Source organism: Typha latifolia, chromosome 1 (genome assembly GCF_019914945.1).
Source record: "Typha latifolia isolate L0001 chromosome 1, TyphaL0001v2, whole genome shotgun sequence".
Lineage (NCBI taxonomy): Eukaryota > Viridiplantae > Streptophyta > Magnoliopsida > Poales > Typhaceae > Typha > Typha latifolia.
Window position 1 is genome coordinate 11809351 of NC_133086.1, and position 24567 is coordinate 11833917.

Here is a 24567-nt window from a genome sequence, read left to right on the forward strand (position 1 = left end):
AACGAGAAAACGATGAACCCCTCCTTCTATAGTAGATTTTATTTGATCATGTAAAATAATGTCTATCTTTTCTTGTTATATGGATGGAAAATGAGAAATGGTATGTGGCATAACAGGGATGCCTAGAAGAGTAGTAGATGTAGCATAGGGGTCGGTAGGGATGTGCATAGGTGGTTGGTAGGCTACTAGATTGATACATTTAGTTAGGATCTTTTCTTACTGCATTAGTTATTTATTTTTATTAAAATAAAATTCCTGTAGGTTGTGTTCGAACGCAGGAGGGGTCACATTCGAATGCCTTTGCGAACGCCTGCATCAAGTTCGCAAATACAGAGAACACGTAATGCGCATTTGAATGCGGTCAGGCGAGTTTGAATGCCGCATTCGAATGCCTACATCGCGGTCGCACATACAGAGTACGCCTTTTGTGCGTTCGAATATGATCGAGCGCATTCGAACGCAATCAGTGGGAATCCTCTAGAATTAGGTGATACGATTCGGACTTCACCGACGTCGTCTCGAGCATGGATTCACTTTAGGAGTATTTTTATTTCATATTTTAGTGTTTAATTTCCATTAAAATAAGTTTTCTGTAAGTCGCGTTCGAACGCGGGTGGAGTGAGTTCGAACGAGGTTTGCGAACGGGGTTGTGAACGTGGTGAAGAGAATGTACTGTGCGTTCGAATGCACTGTGAACGCCTGCATCGCGTTCGCAAATACCGACAGGCGCGTTCGATCGCGCGTTCGAACGCCTGCATCGCATTCGCAAATCCAGAAGAGCGAACTCAGTGCGTTCGAACGCGGTCGGGCGAGTTCGAACGCGGTCGACGAAAATTGTGTTTTGCCTTAATTTGAGTTGTTGGTTAGCCTATAAAAGGATGTGGTAGGCAACCAAATTGATTATTGATTATTGAGATTGAGTTTTGCCTTGCCTCCTTTGTCTTCTTCGCTCCCGTTCTCTCAATCCCCAGCGACGCCGCTTCTAACCTCCCTCGTCCGGCTAATCACCCTAGTCCCTTAGGGGTGGCCCTCTTCTCCCCTTTCGTCCAATCTATCTCACACTTGCCCTAATCCTTCCATCAACCACAACCCTTCCACCATCACTTTTCACCGGTGCCACCACATTAACGCCGGTCCTCCACCATCCACCATTACCTAGGATCTCGTGCCTCCATCCACGGATCCAAAACAGAGCATCCTGACGTTCGTCCACTAAACAAACGATATCTCGAGATCCCCAAATCCGATTCGCCTGAAATTTGATTTGTTGGAAAGATCTTTTCGGGGTCTAAAAGATATCAAAATTTCACGTCGATCCGACGGAGGAATATTTCGGGATCTTATTTCACAGTTCCGTGCAAGATCTAGTCTAGATCTGAGAATTAGAAAAGATCGATCTTTAGCCCTAAAGGAGAGATCGTATCAAGCTGGTATCATAGCTCCATAGCCAGAGGTGTGATCGTATCATTAGGGTTACTTATTGTTATTAGGAATTGTTGGCTAGCATCTATAAATATGTGGATGGCAGCCAAATTTATTATGCTATTGGAATATTAATTTCTTGCCTCTCTATCATCTATCTACCCTAATCTCCCTCCTCCCTCTTCACTATCCTTCCACCTCTACTGTTGGCAAGGTCTCTTCTAACTTCTAATTTCCCTCAACAATTGATTCCTCCCTCTTCTTTGGGATCTCGACCACTTCTTCCCTTTCGTCTATATCCCTTAATCATATCCACCATCCACCTTTATCTCATAATCCTCCATAACCCTGACATCCACTCCACCCGTCACCACCACCATCACCCGCGTTCTTTCGTGTTTTCATTCCTGTTTCAGTTCGAATCTATGAAGGGCATAAATATGAAAATTGTAGATCAGGGATTTACAGATCTAATCTTAGTTTTGTAATTTTCTGACTATAGGAGAATATTTGACGAATATTTTTCTACGGTTACGCAGACTAATTCTAGTAATAAATTCAGATCTTGAAGGAATCGTTCTGTAGCCTATCTTTTGGTACAAAAACCTATCATAGATCATCAATATTAAAAGTATAACTAATGCCATAATTTAGGGGAATATCAATGACATAAGCATTAGTGCCTACATGTTTTGGAACTTGGAAAGATCTTGCACTACAGTCATGCAACTTTCGAACAAGGGAATCATTCGGGTCTGAGACGAATCATAATATGATCTCCAACATCAAACTCCTTGGCACGTTTGTGCAAGTCGGCATGTATTTTAGACTGGCGATTGCTCGTCTCATTTCACATAGTGATCTCCTAATGCAAAGAATGAACATGATATGCAAATACTTCGACAGACTTAGAGACTCTAGCATGAGATGACATGGGCAACAGATCTAGAGGTTTGCGTGCTTTAAAACTATGAACAACTTTAAATGGACTCATGCCTATATACCTATTGATGGAGTTATTATATGCAAATTGGGCTATAGGAAGAGTGACATCCCAGTTTTTGTTATGATTACCCACGGGACATCGCAAAAGATTTCCAAGACTATGATTAACGACCTCAGTTTGACCGTCGAATAATAGGCTGTAGAGAACTTTAACTTTGTGCCAACCATATGCCATAAGGTTTTTTTAAAAATAGCTCATAAAGCAAACATCCTGATTGGAAACAATTTGGCTACATGGGACGCATTAGAGGTCTTAGCACAAGGAATAAAATGGGCCATCTTAGTTATGAATGAATCTTTTATCTCCCTATCTCCTTCCTCTCTCTTCCTCTCTATAGTCTGGTCTGTATCAATGGCATCAAAGCCACCGGTTCTTGGACCATGACTAACACAAGGTCGATGGCAAAGCGTGGGACGACGGATGCTAACTCGAACCCAAGCCCGACCGCACCGACAACCACAGGCGGTACCAACGACGCTAGCATTAGCACCATGTCGAGTGTGCCTCTTTCCATGCCGCTCTATCCTAATGTTGCAGCTGTTATCCAACAAATGATGGAGCAACAACAAAGGATGATGGACCATCAACAACTAATGCAGGAAGCCCTTGTGTAGTCCCTACGCGAGGAGATCCGAATGATATCGCGTAGAGGACTGACGATGGAGGAACCTGCTATAATTACACCAGCAGCCAACCAAACTCCACCAACGACAAGTGCTTTTCTAGGACAGATGGACGCATTATTGTTGAACCCTCATAGGCCAAGGATGCCATACCCGGCCCCGCCGGGAGTGAACCATGGTGTGGATGGAGAAAGAACCGAGCACCATCAAGGCAGGGGCGAACTGGTAGTAGCATGGCTATATGATGATGAACATGATGCTGCTCGCGAGGAAAAGGAAAGGAGGTGTCGTGGTCCGGAGATTCACATCCTTCATCCGCTAGTACTGAGGATGAATCCCCTAATAGACAATGGATGCGATTATGTGGTAGGGTTCTATGATACCAAATTGATAGGCTTTGATACCAATGATAGGGTTCTACGGTACCAAATTGATAGGCTCTGATACCAATTGATAGGCTACAGAATAATTCCTTTAAGATCTAAATTTATTGTAGGAAGCAGTCCGCACAACCAAAAAAAATATTCACCAAATATTATCCCGTAGTCAGAAAATTACTAAACTAAGTGGAATCGATCTCTAACTCCCTGATCTACACTTTTTATAATTATGCCCCTTCGCATATTCGAACTAAAACTAGGACGAAAGTATGATTTAGTGAGGATGATGGTGGTGGTGACGGGTGGAGTGAAAGTTCGGGTTATGGATGATAATGGAGATGAGGGTGGATGAGTGGTGTAGTTTAAAGGATATAGACGAAGGGAAAAAAGTGGTTGAGATCCCAAAGAAGAGAGGAGGACTCGATAGACGAGGGAGATTAGAAGTTAGGAGAGGCCTTGCCAACGGTAGAGGTGGTAGGTTGGTGAAGTGGGAGATTAGAAATCACGTTCTATTTTTGCAAACCTGATACATGCATTTGCAAGGGCGTTCGAACCCAACCCCTTCCGCTTTCGAACGCGACCTACATGAATTTTATTTTAATGAAAATAAACAACTAATGCAATAAGAAAAGTCTCTAACTAAATGTATCATTATGGCATTTGCGGACGAACCGTTTGGCTAGATTTTTCATGCTGAATAGTACTTTTTATGTCATAGCATGCCGGAAGAAGATAAGGTACTTATTGTGAGCTTTCATTTGGAAGATGCGGTCTTACATTGGTATTGAAACACCCACTTCCAAAAATCACGTGTTTCTCACATGGAGAATTCCACGTGATTCTCCCGTGACATGTTAGTGAAATAATCTCAAAAAGTATCTAGATAAGTCTAGAAATACCATAATAATCCAACAAATAATCCAAAGTTACAATTATCATAGGCCTCAACAAGCCTCTAGGAATACAAGTCCATACACAAATTTAAACATAAAACTCCTCACAGGGGCTATGTCCAACTAGAAATAATGGAATAAACAATACTAAACATGGAAATGAATCTGATACTCCTCGATATCCGCGTCCTCCATAATTAGATCTGAAATATTTCCACTAAAATGGCAGTGAGCACGGGGCCCAGCAAGTATAACCTAATAGTAATCTATGAATATTGTATTGCATGATAAATAGAAATGCAAATCCATAAACATATCAAGAAAATGTGTACAGTATAACTTTTAATAACTTCCATCATCATAGCTTAATTACATAAAAATCTACACAGAAACTGAGTTACTAATGACATGTCTTACAAAGCAACATAGTATCGAGGGGGACTAGTCATCTAGCCCATACATGCCTGGCGACGCTGCATATGACCGATTGTCTATGACCATCAGACTAAGGACCCCGGTCGTAGGCCCATCAACAATGCTTTAGTAAATCATCGCACACAGCAGATTCATTACTTGTAGCTGAATAATCGCATAGAGCATAATCATCGCATACGGCGGTTAAGAGCACACAGCTCGATAGACATTCTGACCCTGCGTCCTCGGGTACCGCTAGAACTATAACCCTACCTCTCAAATCATCTTTACTAATATCATACTAGACTAGTCTCCAATTAGGGCAATGTAATCACCTGAATGCTCCACCAGCTAACGACCTCAGGTGTAGACCACTAATATAATACTATATAATATTAACCCCGAGTTGAGTGAGTGAGAGGGGCACTGCCTAGTTGAGACTCGTCTAACAATGATACGTGCATGTGGTGTCATGACTTCTATTATTTATTATATCATGATCATCAGAGTAATCCAGTATTATAACAATGCATGGAGCCTATCATACATGTGCAATAAGTAAGCTCACGTGTAAGACTATATTATTTTTTAAAATATTTTTAAGTTCTTTGTATTGTATATTCTATTAAAAAAAGGGAGTTATTATAGACTTAAAAGCTAACGACCATACAACCACTCTATAATTTATTATAGATTTAGAAAGTTTTAAATTTTTTTAGAAAAAAATATATTTATTTTGGAGAGATATTAGAGATAGAGCAAATAAGATTTAAAATAGCAGTATAATTATTGGTTTGATATAATTTTTACAGAATTCAAGTACTTAAAACACAAATAGTACTAAAATATTATTATTAAATTTAGAAAATATAAATATAAGTCATTTTAAACTCATATTTAACTTATCAGTCAATTATATGAAATACTAAATTTTTAATTTTTCCAATGATATGGACAAATATTTTTTTGAGTTATTTTTTGTGAGCCGAAGTAAAAATTGAGTTCTTTTACAATGAAAAATGAAGAGAAGAGAGAATATGTTACGAATCGGCTTAATCTGATTCATAGCAGTTCTGCACGGGAATTGAGATTCACGGGTGGAGGCACAGATTCCTAGGTATAGGATGGAGGTGATGGAGTAGAGGCCGAGTAGTTGATGGAGATGGCTCGTCAATAGATAATGGTGGTTTGCGGATGCAAATGCGATAAATGATTGAAGGCTATGATTGACCTACAACTGTGGTAAAACCGTACGGGAAGTAGAGACGATTTAAAATAAAGAGACGAAGGGGGAGAAGTAGGTCTGTCCTATTAAACTAGGGGGATTGACGATAGAGGGAGATTAGAAACTAGACGAGACTATGCCAACAGAAGAGATGGCGCTAGTGGGTGAAGAGGGAGGAGGGAGATGTAGAGGCCTGCGGCCTAGATGAGAGAGATCCCAAGGTAAAAGCCAATTAATTTTTCATTCCAAGCATGCCTAAGATACAAGTCATAAGGCCCTATTTATAGAGATTAAATTAAAAAGTCTAAATCAAATTTAACTAAACAAGTCTTCCTTATCTTCTCAGATTAACCCTTCGATTTGCCGCAGATATATTCTGAATCTGGAGAAGTCATGAGTATCAAAATTGTAGATCTGAAGGTTAGCAATCTTATCCAACTAGTTTGATATTATTCAAATATCTATAGAATATTTTGCGAATACTTTTCAACTGCGCAGAGCTGGATTAGCTAATTAAATAAAATCCTAACATGCTAAGACTCTAACTAAACCAAATAATCAAATAAGATAATTAGACTCAATCCATTTATCTCAATCTTCATTTAATGTGATCCGATCTGACCCGATTCACATCAAAATATTAACAAAATACTAAATCTATAGATTTAAGTTATGTTAAAAATAAATTTAAAATAAATTAAATTTTTTATTTATAATTAATATATATTTATTTATTGGGACTGAACTTAGTTTTAAAAAATTAATTTTTTTTTAATTTATAATTATTATTTATTTATTTAGTTCAAGAACATCTGAACTCAAAACAAAAGGCAAAATGACAACACTTGAATAATTTCAGCACCTAACTAATTTCAGACTGAATATTTTCAGCAATAAAAAGGTTTAAAATTCACCACTAGAACATCTTGAATCATCTCTCTATTGTCATTCATCAAATCGTACATTTCCAATGGGCATGAAAAAAGAGAATCCACCAGAAAAATATGGCAATTAACATTACAGACTGATGCCTCAATATGGAGTTGAGCTGCACATGCAATAAACAGGGAGAATAAGGGACTCCGCGATCAAGAATCAATCTAGGTGCCTGATAATTAATTAGACCTACCAATGGTACAACAAGCATACAACCGTGATATACAGTATCGTAATTCATCCAAATTTAACAATGGATGCCAATCTATTGAAACTAAAACCTTGTATTTGCCCTACAGTCTTTCAAAAGATAACTAAGATACAATAATTGAGTTGCGACCAATTCTGTTATTTTCCTCTTCCTGCCTTGACCACTCTTTTCCTCCCTCGCCGAACAGCAGTGGTTTTAGGTTCGGTAAGCATCCGTTCCACAGATTTCATCTTTGTACCATTCTGTGATTGCCTTGAAATTTCATTTGTCTCATGAACAGCAGGCTTGTCAAGCAGAGCACCACTTACAAGGTCACAACTATCAGCGATGACTGCCGCATTGCTGGAGTTGGTGCAGCTGGGTTCTACATTGCTAGAGGATTCAATATCTGAATTGGCATTCGGTTGTGCCAATGAACTGAGGAGAAATGGAACACTTTATGTCAGCATAATCATGCAAAAATGGACGAGTAGCAAGCAAACAAAGGTCTTCACACTACTCTTACCCATTTGTAGAGATCTTGTTTTGTAAACCGTTGACATTATTCTGTAAGTGAGGATCTGAATCATGTAGTCTTGAATCTGTGGAGAGAAAAAGTAAAACCATTATATACTGTCACAAAAGAGGAAAATATTTCCTATTCATTCACAGCAAAAAGGATAATTAACATATGAAACATAAAACAAGGTAGTTTTAGTACTTTTAAACAAAATGACAGATAAGGCAAGCATAAGAATCTCGTCTGAAATAGCCCAGGCAACTATATAGTACTATTGTTTGAAGATTCAATTTCGGCTTAAATTGGTTTCACAGCTTTAACCCGTAGAGAACAAAATTTTGGGCCAAAATAGATTGGTTAAAACTGATTTGCTACAAAACAAAAGTCAAATTCAACAATCTTAATACTTTTGGCCTTAACCAATGAGTTTCGGTCTTAGTTTTCAATAATTTTTTGCCACTACTATTCCATCTAAGGTGAAACTTTAATTCATGCATAGTACCATTGTGTTCTTTCCTTACCCTTGCTCTTAATGAATTACAGTAAAAGTATAAAACCACATGAACCTCCAAACTCAGCACGTCTTTGAAAAATTCTATTTTAGTAGTAGAACAAGAATTTTAGAACAAGTGTAGATGGGGCAAGTATGGGTCAGGATAAGGATTGATATGGGCCAGCAGCTTTATGATCTTAACATAGCACAATCTGACACAAACTCCAGCCAAACAACCCTGGCCCAAGCAAGCCCAATGTGTGAAGTGCTCAGTTGTGACCGTTCAGGCCCCAAAGCATTTTTCTGTGACAAGCAGGGTGTAGTCAAACCAAATGGTGCACAAGTATTTTCGGTCATGTGGCAGAATAACTTTTCAGAAGCCACAACGGCCCCTTATGCTGTCCTGTCTTTTCCCTAATGATTTATATAAAGACACAAGGAATTTATAAAATCAGAAGAACAGCATATAATAAATGGAACATGATGGCACAAATAATTCACAAAAACCTCAAAGATATCTAACTCAGCAAAGAAACAAGGTATAAGAAAACTAGAGGAAGCAATTAATGATACACAAAATAGTTGCACAAAGAACATGGAGAAAACATCTTCGACACTGTCTCAATCAACATCCAAGTTTTCCATCAGCATAGAAGGATCATGTATGGAGAATTCAGACAAATGCATGGACAGATTCAGAACTGTTACAGGTGGCATGATATCAACTAAAAAGCACTTCAAACTTCAAATGGGCATTACTCATCCTCATCTCCATAGAGTACAACTCTTAAGACAAGACTATTCTGATTGGAATTTCACAGAGGTAATAATGTCAAGTATTTTCAGTACTAAACATTACTGAGGATTAGAAATTTAGAAATTCTAGAAGCCTACCAAAAAAGAATAAGCCTTAGATGATCTGATGAGGTAAGAAATAGGTGGCAAGGATAGAAACTACTTTTACAGACAATTGGACAATTCCATTAGTATGTGAAGCTGGCAGGACATTTACCTATACATAGCCTTCACACGTAGAAAGGCATTCTTCCTTCTTAAAGGAATCTTGGGTCATCAAAGTACAAGCTGTGATAACTAAAATAGTAATAACTCATAAAAACAGCATAGTAAGCTGAAGAAAGTTACACAACCATCTCTTTAAATTAAATCACTATAGTAGCATCGTATCCCTAGCACGTATAGTGCCAAGTCAGTCTACCATTGGCATACATCAAAAAAATAATTTTTAAACCTAATTAGGATAATTAGATTCTAATTTCATGATATTTCCCAATTTTCTTGGATCTTCTGAGTTGAGCTAAATAACTTAGGAACAACCAAAATTTCCTCTTGATTTCTGAACTTTGAAGTATAATCTATATAGATCAAGCACTCAAATACAAAGACATATAAAAAAATAAAGAAAAACTGAAAGAATCCCCGAATTAGGTTGGTTTAGTAAGATATGATAAATTCCTAATAGTACACATAGATATGGTGGCCATGAGAGAGTATCAAAGTACTCCCTCCGTATCTGTGCCGATAATTTATTGGCACAATACACCAACTGGCACTGCAATCCATGAACTAAACTTCATCCATATATATATATATATATATATATATATATACATCTAACAAAAATAATTGCTTTGACTTATTTTAATAATGTCATAATTTACATACCGGCAACAGAATGCATTTCTTTAACACCTGAGTCCAAATTTATATCAGATGACATATTGACTTCTAACGTCCCTCCAAGATCAGCAACTGTTTTCCTGTCAGTAGTTGGGATATTTTTATCATCACAGTTGGTGACATGATCTGCATCACTGCAATAAAAAAATAGAGAAAATTAGATCTGTAAATGCATGCAGAGACTGAATGCTAATTTGAGTTTCAAAGCATACATAAGAATCATAACTTGCTTTAATCCACCAAGAGTCAAGAGTATAAATGGATTGTGATTTGTGACACCAATCTAAACATGTCTTACAGTAAGGACATATGGGAATATCTATAGCATAAAGAAAATTTCATGAGAACTCTCAGCTGGATGTCTTGCTTATCAAATTATATAAGGATCTGCAAGTGAAAATTAAGAAGTGAGTAATATTACTATTCTAATAGAGAGTCATGCAAGAAGGGAATGGAGAGAGACAGAAAATCATGTGAAAGAATTACAGAAAATTATTTTATAAAACTACATATAAGCTTAGAAATAAAAGATTAAAAGTAGTAGAGGAAGAAAAAACTCCTTGGGAAATTAGTTCCACATGTGATCCTACTGTGCAGAATTTCTAGAAGCGCCCAGATCTATAAAAAGAATCACAATCCAAATGAATGTCAGATCTGAAATCACCCAAGTATCTGATAATCTTCGGTAACTATTAACCAAAAAGGCCATGAACAAGCATCATGCATGTTTTCAAATCTTATCTCACCGATGAGAACCTGTGACGAAACCTTGTCAAGAATGCATTCAAGAAGATAAAAACATTAGTTCCTTTCTGACATTCTCAGACAATCTAGCCTTATGTATCCTATAATAGTATCTTAAGCTCATTTTTCGGACAAGTAGGCTATTAAGCAAAAAATGCTATATTTAGGGGTCTAAACAAGCCAATATCAAGAAAGCTTTGCTCAGCCCCAATGAAGCACGGACACCTCTCCCAAGAGGTGTCTATGTCCAACACGTGTTAGACACGGACGCGCAGGGACGCATGTCCAACACATGTCCGGAGTTTCCAAAAAAAAAAATATCGGACACTATAGGGACACGGGAGGGGACACGGGCGGTATTTTAGATAATGTTTAACGGGTCGGGTCGGGTTTGGTCAAATGTTGTTAACCCAAATCCAAACCCGATAATAAAACCTAAAACCCAAATCGTCATTCTCACCTTCACTGTTGAGCGACGAATTGTCCGATCGAAGCCCTAAAACCCTCAAGTAGCTGCCGAGCAACGATCCAAGGTGTGACGGCTGAGCGAGCACGACGGCCGACGGGCTGCTGAGTGAGCGCGGCGACCGACAGGCTGCTAAGCAAGTGCCGCGAGCTGAGCACCGCGAGGACGCAAGTTCTTCTCTCTCCCTGTCTCTGTCTCTCTCTCCCTCTCTTCCTCCTTCCCTCTCTCATTCTCTGTCTCTTCCTCCCTCCCTCTCTCTCATTCTCTCTCTTCCTCCCTCCTCTCTCTATCTCTCTCTCATTATCTCTCTCTGTCTTTGTCTCTGTCTCTTCTTCCCTCCCTCCCTTTCTCTCATTCTCTCTCTCTCTTGCTCCCTCCTTCCCTCTCTTTTTATCTCTCTCTGCCTCTCTCTCTGTCTTTGTCGCTGTCTCTTCCTCCCTCCCTTTCTCTCATTCTCTCTCTGTCTCTCTCTCTCTCATTGTTTCTCTCTCTGTCTCACTATCTCTCTCTCTCTCATTCTCTCTCGCTGTCTCACTCTCTCTGTTAAATTATTTTAATTTATGTTAGTTATTTTAATCTCTGTTATTAAATTGTTAAATTATATTAAAGCTTCTCTATCTGTTAAATTGTTAATCTGCTAATACATATCTCTTTACTAATGTAGTTTTATTACGGTTGAAGAAAAATGAATAATGAAAATAGTCCTGATTCTAGTCAAAATACTGCATCTTCTGTGGATGATAATGCTCCTTTGTGGAGATATGTTACTAAGATGGAGAAATTGAGAGAAGGTAGAGGAAATCATAATTTTAGATGCAATTATTGCCAACAAGTCTACAAGGGATTATATTATAGAGTAAATGCTCATTTGCTGAAAATTAGTGGGCATGGAATTAGAGGTGGTCTAAAAGTGAGTAGTGAACATGTTATGGAAATGAAAAAGGTTGTTGATATGGCCGAGTTGAGAACTAAAAATTCGATGCCTAAACAAATTCCTTTGCCAAAATTTGGACAAGCGACATTTTCTAGTAGCTTAGTTGGAGGTGTAGGTTTTGATATGAGAGGGACATCAAGAAAAAAAAGAGCAACAAGAATGACACCTATTGAGAAGTCATTTAATTCTGGTGCTCGCAATCAATTATATTGTGAGATTACAAGAATATTTTATTCAACTGGGTTGCATTTTCATCTGGCAAGGAACCCTCACTATGTTAGAGCCTTTCAATTTGCAGTAAATAATAATATTTCTAGATTTGTGCCCCCTGGGTACAATATGTTGAGAACTACACTACTTCAACAAGAGAGCAAATATTGAAATGTTGCTAAACCTTATTAGAAGCAAATAGGGGGGAGAAAGGGCTGAGTATTGTATGTGATGGTTGGACTGATGCACAGAAGAGACCGCTTATAATTTTTTTAGCGGTGACTGAGAGTGGGCCTATATTTTTGAAAGCTGTGAATCGTGAAGGAGAATATAAAGACAAATTTTTTATTTCTAATTTAATCATTAAAATCGTTAAAGAGGTTGGACCTCATAATGTAGTCCAAGTGGTTACGAATAATGCACCTGTTTGTAAGGCAACAGGGATGCTTCTTGAAGCAAGGTTTTCTCACATTTTTTGGAGTCCATGTGTAATTCACACTCTCAATCTAGCTTTGAAGAACATATGTGCAGCAAAAAACACTGAGGCAAATGAGATTGTGTTTGATGAGTGCAGCAAAAAAGATCAAGAAGGGTCTTCAATCAATGGTAATTAGTGATAAATGGAGTTCTTATAGGGAAGATGATATCGAGAAAGCACAATTTGTCAAAGATAAAGTCATCGATGACAATTAGTGGGATAAAATTGAATATATACTTGCCTTCACAGAGCCTATATATAGTATGCTATGGGTTGCAGACACACATAAACCATGCTTACATTTGATATATGAAATGTGGGATGCAATGATTGAAAAGGTGAGGACAGTCATATTTATGCATGAAAACAAGAAAGAAGGCGAGGAATCTATTTTTTATTCAGTGGTGCACAAGATCCTAGTGGATAAATGGGACAAAAACAATACACCATTACATTGCTTAGCACATTCTTTGAATCCAAAGTTAATTTAATTTCTATAGTCCTCTTTCTTATGATTAAAAATTGTATTGTTCTTTCATTGTTATTGTTTACTAATTAGATGATTATGTTAATAGGTATTATAGCTCATCATAGATTCAAGAGGATCCAAATCGTGTACCACCGCATAAGGATTTGGAAATTTCTAATATGAGAAATAAATGCTTAAAAAGGATACTTCCAAATAAAGAAGAACAAAAAATGGCATACCAAGAGTATACTAGTTTCTCCACATCAACCAAAAGTTTTACTGAGTATGATTGGATAGCAGATAGAAATGAGTTTGATCCAAACATGTGGTGGGTTGCTCATGGTGCTTCTGCTCCTATTCTTCAGAATTTAGCACTTAGGTTACTTGGGCAACTTTGCTCTTCTTCAAGTTGTGAGAGAAACTGGAACACCTATTCTTTCATCCATTCATTGAAAAGGAACAAGATAACTCCATGGCTAATTAGCACTCCCATTGCCACTGACATGGCGATCCATGAATCCATGATGCACATGCCACCAAATTGCACCACAAGCCCCTGTGCCCAAAACTACAAAGAATCTTAAAGGGAAGGTGCAAAGGAAACAAATAGTTAGCTATACTTGTTCACCTTTCAAAGGTTCCTTCCGTCTTTTCCTCCATTATTTCCTACTCATTCCTCCCTCTCAATGCTAGCATTAATTTCCTTCTCACTTTTCAGTCTCTTCTCCTTCCTATCCAATCTCTACTCCAACCAACTAGCTCTTTTCTATTAACCCCCAAATTATCTCCAACATCCTGTAAACATCAGATATTGCCAGCAGAGACCTCCACAAAAGTACGTAGGAGTGCTGATTAATTGCTCCTAAACTACAAGAAATCTGGTTTCTCAGCAAGTCATTATCAAATGCCATTCTTTAAACTTATAGGGTAAAAAAGAGAAGAAAAGACTGCAAGCGCTCTTTGAATTATAGATGCTTTTTTGCCTGCACTCATTAATTTTATATATAGTAAATTTTCTACCAAAGACTAGACAATAGCATTAATACTTATGTCTTTTTCCAGTTAGTAAAACTCGTCACTATCTCGTAAGGGCATTGAGGCCATAGCATGTTACACAAAAGCACTGCTTTCTCTGGAGTGACACTTTTTTGTAGATGTTGATAGGCTTTTCTTTTAATAAATATACTTCCTAGCCAAAGATCCAAATGGAGCAAAGATCTAACTTCTTGGTAACTTCCATTGATTGACTCTATGCCAACAACAAGGCCACGAAAGATAGTCAAACTAGATGCTGCACTGGCTGCTTGAGGGACAGCTCTTGTAATAAATTTCATTTCAAACATTGACTTTACAGAACTTAATACTAAACCAACAACATAGAAGTACTAGGACATGGTATTTCGAAGTAAAAAATTTGATGTCATGGTCATTCGTTATTAAAATATGTTCATGCCTTAATTGTTTATGAATCTTAAGTTCTTAGTAGTAAGTACAATTTCAACACAGAAACTTTCATTTGCATTCTACATTGACTTTGCTGGTTCAAATTCTCCGTACTTACCTTTTCAGAATTTCTAAATCAAGTCCTACATTTCCTGAAACTATTCATGTAACAAATCACCATTTGTCTAGGTAACAGTAAATCTTTGTTTAATCTTAGCCCTTGGTTAACTATGCTTAAATTATTAAAATACCCTTGTTTAGCTTGACTTGATGAAAGTCAAACAAATAAAAATTTAACTTAAATCAATCAAACTCATCCTAGCTGAAATACTAATAGTAATTTGAAGAAGAAAAAAATAGGATGTAATCGTCATATTCTGAGAGAAACAAGGGGAATTAAAATTACAAATATTGAAAAATAAATAAAATATCCCCTTTATGGTGCATTTAAGACTTTATGTTAGGATCTGTTTATCTGCAGCTGAAGTGAAGCTTTATTTGCACATTTTTATGAAAATACAGGACCCAATTCAGAAATAGTGAATAGCTAGGATAGAAGTAGAACTAGATCAAGATAAGAAAGCAAGGTGCAAGACGAAATCTCCTTATAAGATTTTGTCATGAATGGGCACTTTCTTGATGACTAAAACATTGGTTGCGTAAGCAATTTGCCACCATAAGTTATAACTAGAAAAGGAAATTACATAAATAAGGTGCATATGTATGCAGTGTTAAATATGTCATATAATCCATATATCATTGTATCTAAACTACTTTTCTAAATTTTCATAATTATGTGCATCCATATCACATCAATCTACATCCTCTATCTATGTGCATTTTCCATGATGTCACTTACTAATCTTACCAATATAAGCGTCACAACAGTTAAAGTTGAGACACATCAAATTTACTTTCATCATCCAAAATGAAGATGATGCGGACATCACTGATAGGACGCGATGGCGTGTGTACCAGCGCAGGAGGCGCCGACAGCTGATGATCCCTCCTATAGGGATCTGGTTCTGATTTTTATTTATTTAGGGTGTCTTTTGTTTATTTCCTATGTAGGGTGTCTTTTGCTTAATTCCATTGTAGGTCTATATATAGACCCGTTGTATTTCCTTTGGAACTTAATGAAAGTTTATGTGATTTGTTCTCTAGAGGATTTTGGTGTGAAACCTTTTCTTAGAGTGGAGGTGTGAAACCCCATTCCTTTCCTTCTTATTCCTCTACTTCATTTTTCCTCCACCACGTTTTGCATCATTTTTGGTATCAGAGCGAAGGATCCTAGTTTATGGACGCCCCTCCTCCCGGGTTCTACGCCGCTCCACATTTGTTCTTCGCACGACCAATCGCTCCACGAACACCGGAACGTCAAGAAATCCGGCGTACAACGAGCAAAGAAATTACCGTCGACGAGAAACAACAAAAATCTGCTGTCATAGAGGAATCGCTACCGTGTAAGATTCCAAATCCTTAAAAAATTTGATTGTTGTTGCATTATCTAGTTTCCATCGTTATTTTTATTTGTTTTTAGAGAAAAAAAAAAAAAAAAAAAAAAAAAAAAAAAGAAAAAACAGCACGTATCTTTTGCTGTGAAAAAAAAAAAAAAAAAAAAAAAAAAAAAAAAAAAGTGTTTCAAATTTTCGAAAATTTCATTTTTGCTTTTAATTCTATTAAATCCCAACCAATTCCTTCTTCCCCTAAACCTCCTACCAAATTTCCTATTTATTCTCTAACATCCCAACAAATCCTATCTATCATAATTTTCATCCCTCCAATATTTCCAATTTTCAAATTCCCTCCCTAACTTAAAACCAACCCAACCCCATTAAACCCATCAGACCTAAACCCAAAACCCATTAGCCCAAAACCCAAACTTTATTAGACTAAACCCACAACCCCTTAATCATTTCCTCCCAACCCGTTACCCGACTTCATCCCTCACACCAAAATCCTAACCCGACGCCGTCGCTGCTGCCCCAACGCCGCCCCCGGCTCTGCCTCGCCCCGACGACGCCGCCCGGCTCGGCCTCGCCGACGACGCGCCCGGCTCGGCCTCGCCGACGACGCGCCCGGTTACGCCCCGCCCCGACGACGCCACCCGACGCCGTCGCTCCTTCCGACGACACCGCCCCAGTCTGCCCCGCCCCGACAACGCCACCCGACGCCATCGCTCCATCCGACGACGTCGCCCCGGCGCTGCCTCAACGCCACCCTGATTTAGCGCAGCTCCGACGACGCGCCACCCGACGCGTCGCTCCACCCGACGACGCCGCCCGACCACCCCGCCCGACGTCGCCGTCACTCCACCCGACGACGCCGCCCGCTCTCGCCCGCCCGACGACGCCGCCCGGCTCCCCGCCCGCCCGACGACGCCGCCCGCTCGCCCGCCCGACGACGCCGCCGACGTCTGCGGCCACCTCGACGACGCCTTTCCTTTGACGTCTGCAGCCATCACCGACGACGCGACGCGACGCCCGCGCCGTGATCTCCCGTGCCTCGTTCCTGCGCCGTAGTCAACGGCGACCACCACTGTCTCGGACTTTGCCGCCGCGTCGCCGATACGGTGAAGACAAATTAGTTAATTTCAATTCTTTTTCGGATGGTCGGAGTACGTGATCTTTCAATGTATTAAATATTTTTGGGTCATTCTTTTCTAGTATCATCTCTAAACTGTTATCAATTCCTGTTGTCCACATATAGTGAGGAGAGACTACATAGAAACCTTATCTGCTTTAGTCCTGATATTAAGAGATGAACTGTGCCAAATAGAATATTAACATTATCTTAATTTTTGGAAAGAAATTTAAAGGGTTTAGCATTTATTAATGACTTTTGTTTAAAAATCATTTAGTCTTGACAATAGTCTTTGAACCTCTTGAACAGAAAATCTAAATTCAATTAAGTATTCATTTTTAAATTTTTCCTGATTGCATAGCATCATCTCATATCATTTAGATTAAAACATTTGTATTTGGATTAACTATAGGAGACATATATAAATAAAAAATAATAATAATATAAAGCAATACACAACTCATTCATTGCATATTAGTGTATGCCAACTCGTAGAGGTAAGGCCTACCTTCTTAGTGATTCTAGTGAGTCCAGCAGTAGCAGTATGGATCCCAAACTTAGTAAGAAGCTCGACGACATTATGGGACAACTAGGTACCTTAGCTCAACAAGTCAGGGATACTCAAGATACTTTGCTTGGGTATCAACGGGTGACCGATGAACGACTATATAGGGTAGAAAGACCCCGTGAGCACACCGCTCCTCAAAATAATCACCGCCCTGACATTGAACGTGGCGAATCTCCCACTCCTTTACCTCGTCAACATTTTCAAGGGAATGAGCGAGATCCTGATGAACGGTACCTTCGAAGCATTAAAATTGATGCCCCGATGTTTGATGGTCGTCTAGATCCGCAACACTTCTTGGACTGGATCAAAGACATGGACCGTTACTTTAAATGGTATGATATGTCGGAAATCCGTAAAGTCAGGTTTGCTGCCATGAAATTGACTGGGAACGCAAATCAATACTGGACCAACGTTGAGACTCTTCGTGAGATTAGGGGTGAGCTTCCAATTGAAATTTGGGTTGACATGAAAAATGAACTAAAACGTAAATACCTCCCACCTTCCTATTACCCTAAGCTTCTAGACAGATGGAACCGACTTACCCAAGGGAGTAAGTCCGCTAAGGATTACATTGCGGCCTTTGATGAATTGCTTGTTCGGTGTAGCGTGATCGAATCAGAAACCCCTATGCAAATCTTGTCCAGATTTAGGGCTGGCCTACGTGAAGAATTGAGAAGTGAACTTTTTGCTCGTAATGTTGATACTTTGGAAAAGGCTTACAGCTTAGTTCAAGACTTAGAGGAGTCTAGACCTAACCACATCCCAAGAAATTATGAAACAAGAACTCAAACTCATAAATCCTCCACAGGTCCTCATCAAGCCAAATCTATTAGTCAATCTTTTAATCGATCTACCTCTAGCCCTTCACAACCCAAGGTAGAATACAAAGGTAAAAACATTGAGAAAGACTTTTCTAAGATTAATCCTCGGGTCAAATGCTATAAGTGTCAAGGCTATGGACATGTTGCTGCAAATTGTGCAAGCCCATATAAAATAAGTTTAATTGAGGAACCCTTCGAAGAAGACCCCGAGCAAGACTTTGATGGGTATGTTCACCATGTAGACGGTGAAGAAGGAGATTTTGAAGATGAAGAGGAAGAAAATACCCTAGGGTGCCTGAGGCACATAGACTCCACAAGGTTACATGTTGTTCGATGTGCCCTCTCTCAACCTAAAGTCAATGATGATTGGAGGCGCAACTCCATTTTCCACACGTTCACGAAAATTGGAGGTAAAAATTGTAAAGTAATTGTGGATAGTGGCAAATTGTATAAATGCCGTGTCCTCCACCATTATTTCAAAACTAAATCTGAGAGCGGTTTCCCATCCTAATCCTTACAAGGTTTCGTGGATTAATTCAACCACGCTGGAAATAAAAGAGCGTTGTTTGGTTCCAATTGAATTCACGACTTATAAGGATAAAATCTGGTGCGATGTTTTGACCATGGATGTGGGTCAAATTATCCTTGGAAGGCCTTGGCTATTTGATAATGATGTGCATATTTATGGCCGTTCAAATATCTGCATGTTTGAACATGAGGGTAAGAAAATCAAGATTCTTCCATCACAGCCTAGAGGTGGTAAGATGGAAAAGAAGTCTGATCCCATCCACTCCGACAATAAAGTCAGCTTGATTAGTGCGAGAGGTATTGAACGTGAGATGAGTAAAGGAGCTCCTATTCTGATTCTTGTGACTCGAGAAATTCTAAATGAGCCTAGTGAATCGATTCCTTTTGAAGCCACTGCTGTGATTGAGGAATTCTCGGATGTCTTTCCGGAGGGATCTCCGGATGAACTGCCACCAATGAGAGATATTCAACATGCTATCGATTTCGTCCCGGGTGCATCTCTTCCTAACTTGCCTCATTATAGACTTAACCCAACTGAACACGCTGAACTAAAACGACAAGTTGATGAGTTATTGAGAAAAGGCTTCCTGAAGGAAAGCTTAAGCCCTTGCGCAGTTCCCGCATTGTTAACGCCAAAGAAAGATGGAACCTGGCGTATGTGCGTCGACAGCCGCGCTATTAATCGAATAACGGTAAAATACCGTTTCCCCATCCCTCGTCTGGATGACATGCTGGACATGATGGCAGGGGCCACAATATTTTCAAAGATAGATTTAAAAAGTGGCTATCACCAAATTCGTATACGCCCTGGCGATGAATGGAAGACTGCGTTTAAAACAAAAGATGGGTTATATGAATGGACAGTTATGCCTTTTGGCTTGACTAATGCTCCGAGTACTTTCATGAGAGTGATGACTCAAATATTACGACCTTTTATGGGACAATTTTTAGTCGTATACTTTGATGACATCCTTATCTATAGTCGATCTCGGGAGCAACATATAGATCATCTTCGTCAAGTCTGCGCTGTCTTAAGGAGAGAGCAATTGTATGCAAACCCTAAGAAATGTACGTTTTTGACAAACAAAGTTGTTTTCTTGGGTTTCATTGTCTCATCTGAAGGAGTGTCTGCTGACCCTGATAAGGTCAAAGCTATCAAAGAGTGGCCTGAACCCCGTACCATAAGAGACGTGAGAAGTTTTCATGGACTCGCTACCTTCTATCGTCGGTTCATCAAAGGGTTTAGTACCATTATGGCTCCAATAACAGAATGCCTCAAGAAAGGTGAATTTAAGTGGTCAGCAAGTGCTACTAAAGCTTTCACTGAAATCAAAAGGAAAATGGTGGAAGCCCCTGTTATGCGACTCCCCGATTTTACTAAAGTTTTTGAGGTCACCTGTGACGCTTCTGGAGTTGGTATAGGGGGAATCCTGAGCCAAGAGGGTCATCCGATTGCCTACTTTAGTGAAAAGCTGAATGAAACTAGACAACGATATATCACTTACGATAAGGAATTTTATGCTGTGGTTCAATCTCTTCGCCCTTTGGAGGCATTATTTGCTTCCTCAAGAATTCGTAATCTTCTCTGACCATGAAGCTCTTCGCTACCTTAATTCCCAGAAAAAGCTTAATGCCAGACACGGTAGGTGGGTCGAATTTCTCCAGGACTATACGTACACCTTGCGACACAAGTCCGGAGCCGACAACAAGGCAGCTGATGCACTGAGTCGTCGCATGATTCTTCTTTCAAAGATGAACGCAGAAGTAATAGGATTTGATAAGATCAAAACTGAATATGAATCATGTCCGGATTTTCATGAAGTTTACAATTTATTAAGCAATGGAGAGACTCGAGAAATAGATGGTTTCATCGTGCAGGATGGCTATCTATTTAAGTCCCGAAGGTTATGCATTCCTAGCACCTCGTTAAGGGAAGTTTTAATTTGGGAATTGCATGCTGGGGGTTTAGCAGGACATTTTGGGCATACAAAAACTATCGAAGCTACGGAACATCGATTTTTCTGGCCAAGCTTAAAGAGAGACGTTATGAGACTTGTTAGTCGATGTCATGCATGTCAACTTGCTAAGCAGCGAAAGCAAAATACAGGATTGTACACGCCTTTACCGGTTCCTAATTGCCCTTGGCAAGATGTTAGTATGGACTTCGTGCTTGGACTTCCAAAGACTACCCGAAAGCATGATTCCGTTCTTGTGGTGGTGGATCGATTTTCTAAGATGGCCCACTTTATACCCTGTTCCCGAACTTTTGACGCCTCTCGAGTTGCTAAAATCTATTTTGACGAAATCGTTAAGTTGCACGGGCTACCAAAAACTATTGTATCGATCGCAGGGGATGTAAAATTCACTAGTTATTTTTGGAAAACCCTATGGCATAAGATGGGAACTAAGCTTCGGTATTCAACCGCTTTCCACCTACAAACGACGGGCAAACCGAAGTAGTCAATAGGAGCTTAGGTAACCTGCGAGAACTCTTGTCGGCGAGAATCTAAGAGACGGGATCAAAAACTGCCAACTGCTGAATTTGCATACAATAATTCTGTTAATAGATCCATAGGTCTGAGTCCAACTGAGGTAGTATATGGTTATAAACCTAGACAACCTATAGATCTCATTCCTATGTCCCATTATCATAGGTTGTCTCGAGTGCGCATCTCGCATTTGCATCACATATTCATGACTTGCATAAAGAAATCAGTAATAGAATTGCTCAAAATAATACTAATTATAAAATGCGAGCTGATCTAAGAAGGAGATTCAAAGAATTTAATGTTGGAGACTTTGTGATGGTTCGGATACGTCCGGAACGGTTTCCTCCTGGAACTGTCAAAAAGTTGCATGCACGAAGTGCCGGACCTTTTAAAATTCTCAAGAAAATTAATGATAATGCTTATGTTCTAGATCTCCCTAGTGATTTTGGTATCGGTTCTACTTTTAATATTGAGGATCTAGTAGCTTATAAGGGCCCGATTTTACTCCGATAACCCACTAGATACCGAGCCTACCTATGAGCCTTGTTTATGAGAGACCCTCTTTACCTCCACTTCCCAATATTCCACCTAACACAATGAGACGAAATTGATAAAATTTTAGATGATGAAATTATTTCAACTAGAGAAGGTGGATCCCAACGGTATCTAGTACGTTGGAAAGGACGACCTACATCTGATGATACGTGGCTTGATCGTCACGATTTGGAGATGCATCACCCTGATACCTTAGAGCAGTATGAGAGCAGCAGAGCAGCACACTCGACGGAGTCGACTTCTCTCCCACCCGGGGAGAATGATGCGGACATCACTGATAAGACGCGATGGCGTGTGTACCCGGCGCAGAGGCGCGCCGAACGGTGATGATCCCTCCTATAGGGATCTGGTTCTGATTTTTATTTATTTAGGGTGTCTTTTGTTTATTTCCTATGTAGGGTGTCTTTTGCTTAATTCCATTGTAGGTCTATATATAGACCCGTTGTATTTCCTTTGGAACTTAATGAAAGTTTATGTGATTTGTTCTCTAGAGGATTTTGGTGTGAAACCTTTTCTTAGAGTGGAGGTGTGAAACCCCATTCCTTTCCTTCTTATTCCTCTACTTCATTTTTCTTCCACCACGTTTTGCATCAGAAGAGCTTCTACAATTGCCAAAAGAGCATGTTAAACCTAAAATTATAACCCATGCAATAAATAACTAACCTTGGTAGAACAGATCTGATCTCCGATGCCATCACTTTTTCTTCACATAAGTTCTCCCCTGGGTTTACAATAATCTATATATTAGCAAGGCAAAAGTGCCAGGTGCATTGCATAACATTACCTTCTCAAAGTATGAAAGAAATAGTAGTAACCAGCATGCTCTATAAATATGGAAACTACAAAAGAGACTTACGAGTAGCAGAATTGCTGACATCTCTTTCTTCATTCTGTGAAGGCTCCTTCATGTCCTAAAAGGTGATAAAAGATGTATAATTGCATATCAGTACTATACTGACACTTATGCTATCTCTTATGAAATTCATCATAAATATGGGTTATAAAGAAAATTCAATTGAATACGAAGAATATTCACTAAACCTAATTCCACTTACATCTCTTTCAACTGAAATGATGACATCATGACCAGGGGACTTAGGTCCACTTTCTGTTTTAGTATGTATATGCTCCAAAGTGACAGAAGCTGGCAACGAACTTCTGTCGGTTCGTTTTATTGCAGTAACAGCTTCTTTAAGCCCAGATATTGTGTTGCTAGGAATTGCTTGGCCTATCTCTGGTGGTTCAGTTTGAGGAGCTTTTTCATAAGATAATCCGAGGGTCTCATGAGAGTGATGATCATCTCCAGTCAACTCATTTGATAGTTTGAGAGATGCCCCAGAAGTTTTTATAGGTTCCAAAGAACTTGGATCTTGGTGAGTGCCTAAAACTTCTTGTACCTTCCCATCATCTGCTAACGAGATCTTCAAAGATCCATTTTCAAATAATCTAGTGGAAGAACAAACTTTTCTGAACTTAGGGATGTCCAGTAAATCTTCAGATGACCTCAAACGAACTCTCTGAGATTCTTCTGAAGCATCCCACAGCTCTGTGGAAAGATAGTTCCTCTTCAGACCCTGCAAAGAAGTCAAGGAGGTTTAAGTATAGGTGAAAGATCAATAATGGATAAGAACAAAAAGTGAAATTTATTATATGAAAACTGAAAAAAAATGTGTCGAAATAAGAGAATCTTAACGATAGAGTAAGGGGAAAGAAACCAACTGTTATAAGATTATATACCAAGAAACAAGCTATGGGTAATTATTCAATTTGACAACCAATAGTAAAACTTTTAAAACATGCTTCAGATTGACCACTGTCATTATACAAAGATGAGTCATACATCTAGCTCTTAGTGGCTTTTAAAAGAGATATAACATGTTCAAATTTTCACTGTAGTACCTTTCTTTTTCTTTTAAAAGAAACTATAATACCAATTTACAAGAAGGCAAAAGGAAAAAAAGAAAGTAAGAAACATCACATATTACATAAACTGAATCGTCCATATATGTGTGAGAAGGTCTACACCTAACAGAATCTTAATCCACCACACAATCAAAGAAAGCAACAACAGAATAAATTGAAGCGATGAAGTTTGAGCATTAGAGGGTTATGAGGAGAACGATGCAAATATTCTGATGAACGTATTGTAGTTTGCTTTAATATGACGTATTTTAGTTATATTATGTTCCAGATAGAAATCATTAGACATAATATTTAGGGGATAATCATTTCTTTTTGGTGGGGTTATGTCAAATATCTATTTTTAATCAGGTTTTTTTTTAAATAATAAAACTTTAACTGTACTTGTTTCATCTTTTGTGATTTGTAGACTGTAGTTCTTTAATGCTAATTGATTGTGCTTGATGAAATATAGACAATTTATTAAAACGAAATTAGAAACAAAAATATTCAAGGCCCAAATTGGGTTCATGCCACCAACCATGGTGTCCATGATCCATTTATCATAATGTATCCACCA

At 38.9% G+C, this 24567-nt stretch overlaps 1 protein-coding gene across 2 annotated transcripts in view; it reads right to left on the reverse strand.

Annotated features, from left to right (window-relative positions):
• Positions 1-6887: 6887 nt before the first annotated feature.
• The window catches only part of LOC140789183 (uncharacterized), a 45462-nt gene continuing 27782 nt past the window's right edge, over positions 6888-24567 (reverse strand). For both annotated transcript variants that reach the window (XM_073138800.1, XM_073138793.1), the window contains exons 6-11: positions 23144-23662; positions 22945-22999; positions 22752-22809; positions 9786-9934; positions 7616-7691; positions 6888-7527 (exon numbers count right to left, since the gene is read on the reverse strand). In XM_073138800.1, coding sequence (XP_072994901.1) covers positions 7248-7527; positions 7616-7691; positions 9786-9934; positions 22752-22809; positions 22945-22999; positions 23144-23662 — 1137 coding nt within the window. In that variant the 3' untranslated portion in view covers positions 6888-7247. The remainder of the gene's footprint in view (positions 7528-7615; positions 7692-9785; positions 9935-22751; positions 22810-22944; positions 23000-23143; positions 23663-24567) is intronic.